Source organism: Podarcis melisellensis, assembly GCF_964234715.1.
Source record: "Podarcis melisellensis genome assembly, chromosome: 3".
In the NCBI taxonomy this organism is placed as follows: domain Eukaryota; kingdom Metazoa; phylum Chordata; class Lepidosauria; order Squamata; family Lacertidae; genus Podarcis; species Podarcis melisellensis.
In genome coordinates this window covers 2,963,567-2,976,912 of record NC_138530.1, presented here as the reverse complement: position 1 = coordinate 2,976,912, position 13,346 = coordinate 2,963,567, and the positions used below count along the sequence as shown (strand labels likewise).

General features: G+C 49.6%; 1 protein-coding gene across 1 annotated transcript in view; it reads right to left on the bottom strand.

Moving 5' to 3' along the window:
• EPHX2 (epoxide hydrolase 2) overlaps nucleotides 1–13,346 on the bottom strand; it is a 98,713-nt gene that overhangs the window by 47,650 nt on the left and 37,717 nt on the right. Inside the window, exons 6-9 of the mRNA XM_081904092.1 lie at nucleotides 9,752–9,826; nucleotides 8,729–8,824; nucleotides 6,239–6,317; nucleotides 3,617–3,651 (exon numbers count right to left, since the gene is read on the bottom strand). Coding sequence (XP_081760218.1) covers nucleotides 3,617–3,651; nucleotides 6,239–6,317; nucleotides 8,729–8,824; nucleotides 9,752–9,826 — 285 coding nt within the window. The remainder of the gene's footprint in view (nucleotides 1–3,616; nucleotides 3,652–6,238; nucleotides 6,318–8,728; nucleotides 8,825–9,751; nucleotides 9,827–13,346) is intronic.

Sequence of the window (13,346 nt, the reverse complement as noted above, 5' to 3'; positions counted from 1 at the left end):
GGCCAGTGAGGAGGCCAGGGGAGAATTAGCTGTGGGGTCTCAGAGCGGGTGATCTTCATAAAAGGGGAGGGGGAGGGAAGAGAAGGGAAATAAAAGATCAGGCTGAATTCAAATTAAAGGCCACGCGGAATAGCTCTGTCTTACAGGCCCGACGGAAGGTGTTTAAATCCTGCAGGGCCCTGGTCTCCTGGGACAGAGCATTCCACCAGGTCGGAGTCATCACTGAGAAGGCCCTGGCTCTGGTGGAGGATAGTCTGACTTCCTTAGGGCCCGGGACCTCTAAACTATGCTTCTTCATGGACCTTAGGGTCCTCTGAGGGGCAGACCAGGAGAGGCGGTCCCGTAAATACGGAAGTCAAGCCTCCAGCATTTTATTCCGAGAGTACAGTGGTGCCTCGCAAGACGAAATTAATTCGTTCCGCAAGTCTCTTCGTCTTGCGGTTTTTTCGTCTTGCGATGCACGGTTTCCCATAGGAATGCATTGAAAATCAATTAATGCGTTCCTAGGGAAACCGCCTTCAGACCAGGTCCGGGGACAGTCTGTCCCCGGACCTCTTCTGAAGGCTGGGGGGCGGGGACAAGGGCTTTTCTTCCCACCCCCAGCATTTTAAAAAACCTGGGACAGCGGAGGACTTCTCCGCTGTCCGGGGCGATTTAAAAGCCCCTGGGAAGGCAGGCAGGGGGGACAAAGACTTTCGCCCCCCGCCCGCCTTCAGAAGGTGTTCCCGCCCCCCGCCCGGCTTCGCAGCAGCGCTACGAAGCCCGGCGGCTGGGGCAGGTGTTCCCGCCCCCCCACCCTGCTTCGGAGCAGCGTTCCGAAGCGGGGTGGCTGGGGCAGGTGTTCCCGCCCCCCGCCCGGCTTCGCAGCAGCGCTACGAAGCCCGGCGGCTGGGGCAGGTGTTCCCGCCCCCCCACCCCGCTTCGGAGCAGCGTTCCGAAGCGGGGTGGCTGGGGCAGGTGTTCCCGCCCCCCCACCCCGCTTCGGAGCAGCGTTCCGAAGCGGGGTGGCTGGGGCAGGTGTTCCCGCCCCCCGCCCGGCTTCGCAGCAGCGCTACGAAGCCCGGCGGCTGGGGCAGGTGTTCCCGCCCCCCCACCCCGCTTCGGAGCAGCGTTCCGAAGCGGGGTGGCTGGGGCAGGTGTTCCCGCCCCCCCGCCCGGCTTCGCAGCAGCGCTACGAAGCCCGGCGGCTGGGGCAGGTGTCCGGGATCTCTTTTGAAGCAAGCGGCTGCGGAGAGACGCGATCTCCCCGCAGCCGCTTGCTTCAAATGAGGTCCGGGGGCAGCCAGGTGTCCCTTGCTTCAAAAGAGAAGACCCGCTGTCCCCGGGGCAAGCTTCGTTTTGCGAAGCAAGCCCATAGGGAAATTCGTCTTGCGAGGCAACTCGAAAACGAAAAAACCTTTCGTTTTGCGAGTTTTTCGTCTCGCGAGGCGTTCGTCTTGCGGGGTACCACTGTATCTTGTTGCTACTGAACCCACGCTAGCTGTTAAAATGATGTTGATCGTAAGCAGCTGCAAATGTGCTCAGTCTACACTGCAACACACACACCTATCAACTCTGGACATGCCCAGGCGTTTTGTGGATGTCTGACTGGCAGCTCACAAGGCTGCACTAAAAGGGGATGTGTAACCAACCCAATCTCCATTGCCCAGACTTTTGGGGCAGGATCTGCTCCCTTGCTCAGAGTCTGACCAATCAGCAATATTCCAGCAGCTGGGATTTTGAGGCATACTCAAATAATAATAATAATAATAATGATGATGATGATGATGATGATGTCTGGAGACGGTGGTACACACCTATTGCTTCTTATCCTCCATGAAGCTGCCTAAACCTCTTTTAAATGTATCCAACTTAGAGGCCACCGCTGCATATTGTGGCAGTGAATTCCATAGGTTAACAGTGTGTGGTGGGAAGAAGTACTTTTTGTCTGCCCTGATTCTTCCAAAATTCAGCTTCACTCACTGGATGTCCCTTAGTTCACGTATTACGAAAGGAGGAGGAAAACTCACTATCCCCTCTCCATTCATAATCTTATGTATTTTTTGTAGAATCACAGAGTTGGAACTCAATTTCAACTGTGGTCTGATATAAAGCTGTTAGGAAACCTGTTTTATTTTCAACAGCTTGCACAACTTCAGCAGCAAACTTAAGAGCATGACCACTCGAATCAGCCGAACTTCATAATCTCTCTGACCTGTCGCAGGCCAAATCTGACGGATGGGAGGGGCTGCCCACCTGTCAATCACCTGCTATCACAACGATGTCAGGTGAAGAGCCAATGATCAGCAGGCTTGAAGTCTCCACCTAACAGCTGATGGGCGGTGACTTGAAATCTGTTTTCCCTAGCGATTGGCTGCATGATCAAGCACCACATGGCAAATTTGATCACATAGCCCAGGGGTCAGCAACCTTTTTCAGCCGTGGGCCCGTCCACCGTCCCTCAGACCATGTGGTGGGCTGGACTATATTTTGAAAAAAAATATGAACAAATTCCTATGCTCCACAAATAACCCAGAGATGCATTTTAAATAAAAGGACACATTCTACTCATGTGAAAACACGCTGATTCCCAGACCATGGGCTGGATTCAGAAGGCGATTGGGTCGCATCCGGCACCCGGGCCTTAGGTTGCCTACCCCGGATGTAGACCAGCGCTGCCTGCCCCAGCAGGGTTAAATTACCCGTTCTGCATTTGTAAGAACTCAATCTTTCAGTGTCCCAGTGACTACACTTTGGAACTCCCTACTGATATCAGCCAGCCACTTGCACTGTGCTCATTTCAGTGCCTCCTAAAAACATCCTTGTTCAGACAAGCCTGTCCAGATGTCCAGAAAGCTGATGTGAGTTTTAAACCACAAAGCCTAGGACTTGCTGATCAGAAGGTCGGCGGTTCGAATCCCTGCGATGGGGTGAGCTCCCGTTGCTCTGTCCCTGCTCCTGCCAACTTAGCAGTTTGAAAGCACGTCAGAGTGCAAGTAGATAAATAGGTACCACTCCGGTGGGAAGGTAAACGGCGTTTCCGTGCGCTGCTCTGGTTCTCCAGAAGCGGCTTAGTCCTGCTGGCCACATGACCCGGAAGCTGTCCACCGGCTCCCTCGGCCAGTAAAGCAAGATGAGCGCCGCAACCCCAAAGTTGTCCGTGACTGGACCTAACGGCCAGGGTTCCCTTTATCCTTTACCTTTACTTAGTCTGTTGTTATTTTAACTTTCTGAAAGTCCTAAACGATTGCTGTTATTTTTTTCTTACCGGTTAGTAAGCAGTAAATAAATAAATAAATAAATAAATAGCTCACAGCTCAGCTGGTTAAAGTGTTGTGGGTCTGACCCCTGCATGTGACAGCTGCATATTCCTGCATTGCAGGGGGCTGGACTAGATGACCCTCAGGGTCCCTTCCAACTCTATGATTCCTCTATATAGACAGTAATTAGCTAGATGGACTCGGTATATAGCAGCTCCCTGGTTTTTGGCTGAACTCTGTACCTTCCCCCCCAAGCCCATTAACGAAGTCTAGGCTATGTTTTCTCCTTTCTAATACAGTCTTGATCCAACTTTCGTTTTAAGCGTTTGCACGGGATCGATTCAAGGGAGCGCACGCTCCTGAATGCTGTGACCTACCTTGCATATTTCTTCCTGGGAATATTCCTCTATCTCTGCAAAAACAAAATCAATTATTAAAGCCATTTTAGTGCCCTCAAAATTCATTTTTAATGTTCCAAAGCTGCCATGCGCCTCTCCTCGTGAGCAACGCCCCTTCCAATCTCCGCAAGTGTCTGCCTCTTTGGACTCGGTACATAAAGAGAAGCTGCTTTTTGGAGAAGGATGAATAAGCATTGTACTGGAGCATTCAGCAACAGGTCTTGGAATGACTTGGATAAAAGAATTGAGGGGGCCCTCATCAAATTTGCAGATGGCTCCAAACTGGGAGGGGCAGCTAATGCCACAAAGACAGAATTGGGATTCAAGATGAGTCTAAAGAGAGAACCGGGCCAAAACTAACAAAATGAATTTCAGCAGGGACAATTGTAGGGCCCTACACTTAAGCAGAAAGAACCAGCGGTGCAACTGGGAACACCTGGCTATTCTTCGGCGATCAGCCTTCTTTATGGTCCAGCTCTCACTTCCATACATCTCTACTGGGAAAACCATGGCTTTAACTATACAGATATAAACTTAAACAAATTGCCATTTGTGGTTTGAAAAGTTAGCTGGAAGTTTCGGGGCACACAATGATTGCAAACGAAGCTATCTGTTTACCCCAAAACTCTTGCAGGCAACGGCAGCAATGAAAGCAGAATCTCCTGTAACTCCCCCCCCCCAAAAAAAATACCATTAAGAGCACAAATTGTCATGAACGCAGAAGAAAAAGGATAGCTGGACAGACCCAAAGTGCTGGATTCACAAGGCTCAGCACACCTTCGGCGCTTAGAGCATCTGCCTTGCATGTCACACTCCTTGGTGTCACCAGGCAAGGCTGGGAGACACTCCTGCCCGAAACCCCGGAGCGCTGCTGCCAGTCAGAGCAGACGATACTGAACTAGATTACACAAGGGTCTGAGACTCTTATTCCTGCCCTGCGGGGGGTTGGACTAGATGAACCTGTAGGGTCCCTTCCAACCCTACAGTTTTATGATTCTAGGTTCCTGCGCTCATTTCCTCAAAGCTGGAAGGCAATGGGAGCTTAAAAGGGGGGGGGGGAGCTGATGGAAGGTAGGAGAGGGCAGCTGAGGGCAGCCGAGCTTTAAGCAGATCAAGAAGGGAGTGTGTCCCAGCCTCTCTCTTCCTTCCCACCCACTCTTTCATCATGCTAATCTCCAGCTATGCTTTGGGCCAGAGGTTCCTCACATGTGGATGAAAAGCCCTTGGGATCTTATGAGCTGCTCCCAGGAATGTATCTGGCATTAACGAGAGCAAAGGAAGAGGAGAGGAGCCCTTACATGCAGCCGCTGGGAGAGATCATCAGGGGGTTAGGGCTGGGTGCCCATCAGTATGCGGATGATACCCAGCTCTACCTCTCTCTCAAATCAGAACCAGTGTAGGCGGTGAAGGTCCTGTGTGAGTGCCTGGAGGCGGTTGGAGGATGCATGGCGGCTAACAGATTGAGGTTGAATCCTGACAAGACGGAAGTACTGTTCTTGGGGGACAGGAGGCGGGCGGGTGTGGGGGACTCCCTGGTCCTGAATGGGGTAACTGTGCCCCTGAAGGACCAGGTGTGCAGCCTGGGAGTCATTTTGGACTCACAGGTGTCCATGGAGGCACAGGTCAATTCTGTGTCCAGGGCAGCTGTTTATCAGCTCTATCTGGTATGCAGGCTGAGACCCTATCTGGCCATGGACTACCTTGCCATAGTGGTGCATGCTCTGGTTATCTCCCGCTTGGACTACTGCAATGCGCTCTATGTGGGGCTACCTTTGAAGGTGACCTGGAAACTGCAACTAATCCAGAATGCGGGAGCTAGACTGGTGACTGGGAGTGGCCGCCAAGACCACATAACACCGGTCTTGAAAGACCTACACTGGCTCCCAGTATGTTTCTGAACACAATTCAATGTGTTGGTGTTGACCTTTAAAGCCCTAAACAGCCTCAGTCCAGTATACCTGAAGGAGTGTCTCCACCTTCATCATTCTACCCGGAGACCACTGAGGTCCAGCTCTGCGGGCCTTCTGGTGGTTCCCTTGCTGCGAGAAGCCAAGTTACAGGGAACCACGCAGAGGGCCTTCTCAGTAGTGGCACCTGCCCTGCGGAACGCCCTCCCACCAGATGTCAAAGAGAACAACAACTACCAGACTTTTAGACGACATCTGAAGGCAGCCCTGTTTAGGGAAGCTTTTAATGTTTGAGGCATTACTGTATTTTAATATTGTGTTGGAAGCCGCCCAGAGTGGCTGGGGAAACCCAGCCAGATGGGCAGGGTATAAATAATAAATTATTATTATTACTGCGGGCGCAAAAGAAGCAGGGCGGCTTTGCAAGGCCTTTGCCTTTCAAGGCTCACACCGTCCAGTGGGCAGCTGGTGTTCTGCAGCAAAGGCAGATCTAACGGGTGATGGAAGTTGTCACCCAACAACCTTTGGAGGGTGCCATTTGGCTACCTCAACAGGTGAATAGTACTGAGCTGGGCGGAACTAAGGCCTGATGTGGTGGAAAGCAGCTTCACATAATTGTAGAGTTCTGGAAGGGACCCCAAGGGTCATCCAGCCCAACCCATATGTTCAAGACAAGGGCTGAAAGCTAGCTCACCTGGGGGAGCCGTGGAGTCTCCGTATCCTTTCATTTCCACGGCAATGACACGGAAGCCAGCGTCAGCTAGAGCTGGGATCTGGGACGGAAAAACAAGAGTGAACTGGAAGGCAGTGGGGTGAGAATTAACTCGGATTACTGGAACGATTATTTCTTTTCTCCATCCAGGTCTGCCCCCAGGCCACAAAGGGCTCCTTTGCTTTCATCCTGCACCATCCGGCCTGTCAACACTTGCTGCGCGCAAAGAGCTTAGGAGTCTCTTTCCAAGGGATTAGGAGTGGAAACAGGCTCTAAGCAACACACAGTCACCGCTATCAAGGTGGGCATTGTAGCGAAGTACGGATAGGAATTGTGAAGAAACTGGGTTTGGTATGAATCATTTAAAAACCACAGTTCCAGTTACAGATAGGTAGCCGTGTTGGTCTGCCATAGTCAAAACAAAAAAATTTCCTTCCAGTAGCACCTTAAAGACCAACTAAGTTAGTTCTTGGTATGAGCTTTCGTGTGCATGCACACTTCTTCAGATACATTGAAACAGAAGTCACCAGACCCTTCTATATAGTGAGAAGGTGGGGAGGGGTATTTCTCAGAAGGGTTTCTCTGTCTTGTGATTCCTGATGTCAGATAAACGGACATAAATCTGACATCAGGAATCACAAGACAGAGAAACCAGTAGGAGAACACTTCAATCTCCCAGGACATTCTATACAAGATCTCAAAGTAGCTGTTTTACTACAAAGGAATTTCAGAAATAGACTGGAAAGAGAAGCTGCTGAATTGCAACTTATCACCAAACTTAAAACCATGGAGAGACCTGGTCTGAACAAAGACATTGGATTCTTATCTCATTATACATGACAAAGCCATTTTTCACCTTCTCACCCCTTGCTTTTTCCTGTAAGACCTATTGCAGTCGTTAAGAGTCGTCAACAGGCTCATCACAGCTATCTGCCAATCACCCATTCCCACCACCCTTCTGAGTAATACCCCTCCCCACCTTCTCACTATATAGAAGGGTCTGGTGACTTCTGTTTCAGTGTATCTGAAGAAGTGTGCATGCACACGAAAGCTCATACCAAGAACTAACTTAGTTGGTCTTTAAGGTGCTACTGGAAGGAATTTTTTTGTTTTTAAAAAACCACAGGCTTACTGTGTGAACAGGCAAAGGAAGGAATGGGGGAAAGGCATGAACTCAAGTGGAAAGAAAGAGGAAGACACATAGGCAACACTTGGTGAGATTTTGGAATGACCGCTCCCCACATTAAATGGGGGGTGCCCTTTGCGTGGTTGTGTGCAGCCCCCTGGACCCTATGCGGCACCATTAACACAGGCTTGGCTTTGCCTCCCCCCAGGTGGGATACCTGGAGGTCTCCGCCTACCTCAGTGAGTTGCTCAATTCCACCTGGGGAGGCGTTGCCAAGGTGATCGCACCAGGTAGGGGGAAGGACTACCTGCCCACACAATAGGGGGAGGATCTTACCTGGGAATCGTCAGTTGGCTCCAGAGCTTCTCCCACCCTACCCACCCTCAGTTCAGACTTCTTTTGCAGGTTAACCTTTTCTCCACAGGTACGCGGGCGCTGCTACGTCAAGGTCACTGTTGAACGGCCAGAAAGTAATTCCCCTGCGTTGGCAGGTTTGCCTTTCCCATAGCAAAACATTACAACTTTGGCAGTATCAGGCCTTGGGCGGAATCCTTTAGTCTATCTTCCCTGAATTGGGGGGGGGGGGTTTGCAGTGGTGACCCACGCCCCCCTCCTCTTTGCGGTGGCGACACCAGGATTCCCCGTAAAAGGGGTTGCTTGAGTGGAGGCTCTGGCCATACGCCAAGAGGTCGTCATTGCTCTCCCCTGTGATGGCAGCGCAATGGGGGTGGGCTCTCTCTGCTTGAACATATGTTCCCCAGAGCCAGCCCCCCCCCACTGGATAACCCTGATGTTCCCCAGATCCCCAGCAGGAGACTGGGAGGGATAAACGCCCAATGCCTGAGCCAAGGTCTACCCACATCTGAAACATAATAAAGTTGTGGCCAATTTTAATCCCATAGCACGTTGTCTTGAGTTGTTATTCCTCACCGGGGCCGCCCAGGGTTTGGGGGACTCCGCCCGTTCACGCAAACCAGAGCAGCAGCTGAATTCGTTTTCCAGCCCATGCGTTTCATACCTCTCCACCTTTTACTGGGTCCTCCGTGCATTTCTCAGGTCTTGGGTGAGTCCCAAGATGGGCTTGGATAGGGGTTGTACTCCAAAACACCAGGAGAAGGCTGAGTTAAAGCTCCCTGTGCACAGGAGAAACCAATGCACACAGCCTGCCTGCCCAAGACCTGCCTCCCTCATTGCCATTCCGCACTACGAATCCCAGGTGTGTTGGCTGGGGCTGATGGGAGTTGTAGTCCAAAGCATCTAGGGGGCAGTGGGCACTAATGGGGCCCTATTGCAAACATAAGGGATGGAGGTCACCCTTCTCTCCACCTGCACGAAATATCTCTTACCTGGTACCTCCAAGATAACCAGGACTCTGGGAAGCCGTGGCACAGGAGAACGACCGGGCCACTACCCAGCTCCACAAAGTGCAGACGGGTACCAGGCTAAAAGAGGAGACAGTGTAAGACATGAGTCAGATTCGCAAATGGAGCTGGAAGCAACATCACGTCCAAATCGCAGGACAAAGCCCACCATGACAAAGAACATCAAGGCTGGAGAAGAGGTGACATCAGAGCCACCTTCAACTATCTGAAGCACTGTCACATAGAAGAGAGAGCAAGACTGAGAAGAGACGGTGGAAGAAGACTGGAAGAAGTTTAAGGGATATCTGAAAAAATATGTTAATATTTAAATCTTAGAGTAGCTTTGGAAGTGGATATAGGCTGTAGGGTTAGAAGTAGAAGATAGTGTATTTCAAAATAGTATTATTTGTAAGTGATAAAATGTGAAGTTATTTTAAGTGTGATTGAAAGAAGAAAAAAGATGGTTAGAAATTATGATGTATATAAACTGCTAAAGATGAAGTAAAATGAAAATCAGATAGGTGGGACTTGGGGAAGCCCACTTAACAATGTTTAGAAAAATAAGGATATGGCAATAATTTGTTTGTATTGTTAGTTTTTCTGTTTGTGTTCTTTATTTGTGTTATAAAATGAAGAAATTTCTTTTGTGTTTTCTATTTTATCTCGGTTTATTGTACCCCACTTTGGGGAATTTGGGTTGTGAAGTGGTTTACAAATCTGCAGGTGAATAAAAATACAATAAATAAGTTCCAAGTTGCCAGAAAGTCAAGATTGCTGCAGTCCGGGAAGCCACCACTGAACTCTCATGCGTCAATCTGCAGAGCAGATTTGACAAATGCAAAGTAGCAGCTATGGGACTCGCTTTAATTGTCTGCAATATATATATATGTCAGCCTCCCAGCAACGAAACTTCTCCTGGCAGTTTTCAAGGAACAACTCACAGGATTCTTTTCCCCATAAAAAGCACTTATAGGACCCTAACCCCCAAAGCAGCCCATCTGCTCTTACCTTGATTGTCACATAGCCGTGGACCACACTCTCTGGTTCGCAGGTGGGCGGAAGGCATTCCTCCTGCTCAAGAAGCTGGGAAGTAGATAATTTAAGGAAGGAGAGAGATTTCAAACACCTTTTGCAGATACAGGAATAGCAGCAAGCTGCCTAATACACAAGGTGTGTAATTAGGAGACATGGGCAGTAAAGCACAGATGAATTTTGACAAGTACTTCTTTTTAATGGGAGACATCCAACTAACTCATTCTGTTAGCGGAAGGACTTCCACTTGCGGAGCTAAACTCTTTTTGGTGCACACCCTCCAACCTTCCCAAACCTTTTACTGAGGGGTCAGGGGAACCCACACTTAGGGGAGCATAAGAGGCAGGAAGGGACACGGGTGGCGCTGTGGGTTAAACCACAGAGCCTAGGACTTGCCGGTCAGAAGGTCGGCGATTCGGATCCCCGTGACGGGGTGAGCTCCCGTTGCTCGGTCCCTGCTCCTGCTAACCTAGCAGTTCAAAAGCACGTCAAAGTGCAAGTAGATCAATAGGTCCCGCTCTAACGGGAAGGTAAACGGCATTTCCGTGAACTGCTCTGGTTCGCTTAGTCATGCTGGCCACATGACCTGGAAGCTGTACGCCGGCTCCTTCGGCCAATAAAGCGAGATGAGCGCCGCAACCCCAGAGTCGTCCGCGACTGGACCTAATGGTCAGGGGTCCCTTTACCCTTTAAGAGGCAGGAAAAGCGCTACCGCAGAAGTGGAAATCTTTGAACTGACGGGAGCAAGTTAGTTGGATGCTGCCCAAAGAAATCAGCAAACCGATTCAGAAATGTGGCCAAATGAGAAACCCGAAAGAAATCGAAATGGACCAATATGTTCATCTTTGGGTTTCTCAATTTTTCCAGTCTCAAGTTTGGTTCCCTGCCTCCTCCTTGCCTCTTAGCGCCCCACTAGGTGATTCCACTGCCCACTTTGGGAACCACTGCTTTAAAGCGAACATTCAAGTTTTCACCGCATGTGGGGTTTTTTATGCATTTATGTGCACGTTACTTAGCTGGAGAACTGCACCAAAAAATTCGGGAAAGTGAGGATTTCAAAGAATTGATGCGTTGCAGTTCACATATTGTTTGGGAAAGCGCAAAGCAGGGAGGTCTGTTTTGAAATAACAACAACAATTTTTATTTATACCCTCCCCTCCCCAGCCAGAGCCGGGTTCAGGGCAGCTAACACCAGTAAAATTACAATAGAAACATAATAGGGGGCCAAACAAAACAAAAAAACCCCAAAACCCAATTTAAAATACAGATTAAAATACAATTTAAAAAGCAGCCTCATTTTATTAGTAGCCCATAAATCAAAACCATAAGGGGGGGGGGAGACATAAGGGTCAGACTGGAACAAGCCAGGCAGAACAGCTTTGTCTTGCAGGCCCCTGCAGAAAGATGTCAAGTCCCTCAGGGCCCTAGCCTCTTGTGACAGAGCGTTTCAACAAGTCGGGGCCAGTGCTAAAAAGGCCCTGGCCCTATTTGAGACCAATCTAACCACCTTGCGGCTTGGGACCTCCAAAGTGTTGTCATTTGTGGACCTTAAGGTCCTCCGTGGGGCATACCAGGAGAGGTGGTCCCGTAGGTACGAGGGTCCTAGGCTGCAAGCTGAACCAAATTTCTACCCCCATCCTGATCCTGTGGCGAGGCAAAGAGGCAGAGAAAGACTGTCCTAAAAGCATTTGAGGAACTTCAAGGTTTATCAGAGACGGGAATGAAGCCAGGGTCTAGCACTCCACCCACAATGACATTCTGGCATCTCGTCAAGCTGGCTGGAAGGTTCTCTTTATTTTGGTTTTTCTCGCTTCCTCTTTGGTCACTTGTTTGGCACTCAGAACCTCTTGTTCACTGTAGCGTCCCATGCATGGTGCTTATGTGTGGTGGTGGTGAAGGAATCGTTTGGTGGTGGTTTTGGGGGGCTGTTTTTCAGACTGAGGAGCAAGCGGACACTGAGTACTCCCTCTTGGACTACTGCAACATGCTCTACATGGGGCTACCTTTGAAGGTGACCTGGAAACTGCAATTCATCCAGAATGCGGCAGCTAGACTGGTGACTGGGAGTGGCCACCGGGACCACATAACACCGGTTCTGAAAGATCTGCATTGGCTCCCAGTACATTTCCGAGCACAATTCAAAGTGTTGGTGCTGACCTTTAAAGCCCTAAACAGCCTCGGTCCAGGATACCTGAAGGAGCGTCTCCACCCCCATCGTTCAGCCCAGACACTGAGGTCCAGCGCCGAGGGCCTTCTGGTGGTTCCCTCATTGCGAGAAGTGAGGTTACAGGGAACCAGGTAGTGGCACCCGTCCTGTGGAAAGGCCTCCCACCAGATGTCAAAGAGAAAAACACCTACCAGACTTTTAGAAGACCTCTGAAGGCAGCCCTGTTTAGGGAAGTTTTTAATATTTAACGCTGTACTGTTTTTAACACTTGATTGGGAGCCACCCAGAGTGGCTGGGGAAACTCAGCCAGATGGGTGGGGTATAAATAATAAATTATTATGGTTATATATTATATAAAGCAAAGTCCTGCAAACCTCAGTCCCCAAATGCCAACCCAAGAAAATGACAACTGATTCAGTGAATTGTCAGGAAGCCTGGGAAATATCCCAAAATGCTTGTGCATTAAAGAGGCAAAGGTGTTTTTCATGCACAGCAAATATGCTTAGCTCCCATACACACGGGAGGCCTAGATAAATAGCAACCTTTCTAATATCTACAACCATGAGGTCTGGAAACTTGCTTTTTAAATATTAAATACTGCGTTTAAAAAAGCAAGCAAAAATGCAAAGTTCTGCTCAATGCCACACACACACACACACACACACACACAAATACCCATATTGAGATGTAAATGAAGTGCAATTAAGATGATCCAAAGGTTTAGATTTTTCCTGCTCTGAAACAATCTTGCCATCTAAAAGCGCCCTTTGTATTTTCTTTACCACAAAACCTGGCAATTCAGTGAGTGCAAAAGTACAAGCCTGGCTCAGTTAGTGCAGAAGAGAAAGTTTCTACGCTTCTGCGGTTAATAGTTCACTCAGCAGAGGCCTCTCTAGAGAGCAGAAGAAAGGAACCTTCCAAAGGATGGAGGGGATCCACTTTCAAAGAATCAGCTGGTACGTGAGCTACCTTTGTAGACGGGAGGGAAAATGCAGCAGCTTGTTAGAACTAGGAGCGACGGAAGCACTACGGAGAGGCACTCTGCTCCGGCACCGAGTAACGAGATCCTGCTGGGCCAGTCACGGAGGAAGGTTTACAAGGTTAATATGCCCAACACTGCTGAAATCAGCAGTCCTGCATAACCCTTGACGCAGCTGCCTCCTTCGCAGCCTCAGGATGCTCTGCTGTTAACCTCTTTCCCCAGGTTCATTTCATTCCTTGTTGGTGGAGGGGATGTTAGTGGCAGAGATAATCTGAGGTGTCATTTAGGGAAGGGCCATAGCTCAGTGGGCGAGGATCTGCGCTGCATGAAGACACTCCCAGCATCTCCAGTCCCTGCCTGGAAGCCTGGAGAGTTGTTGGCAGTCAGTGCAAACGATACTAAGCTAGATGACTAAATTGTTG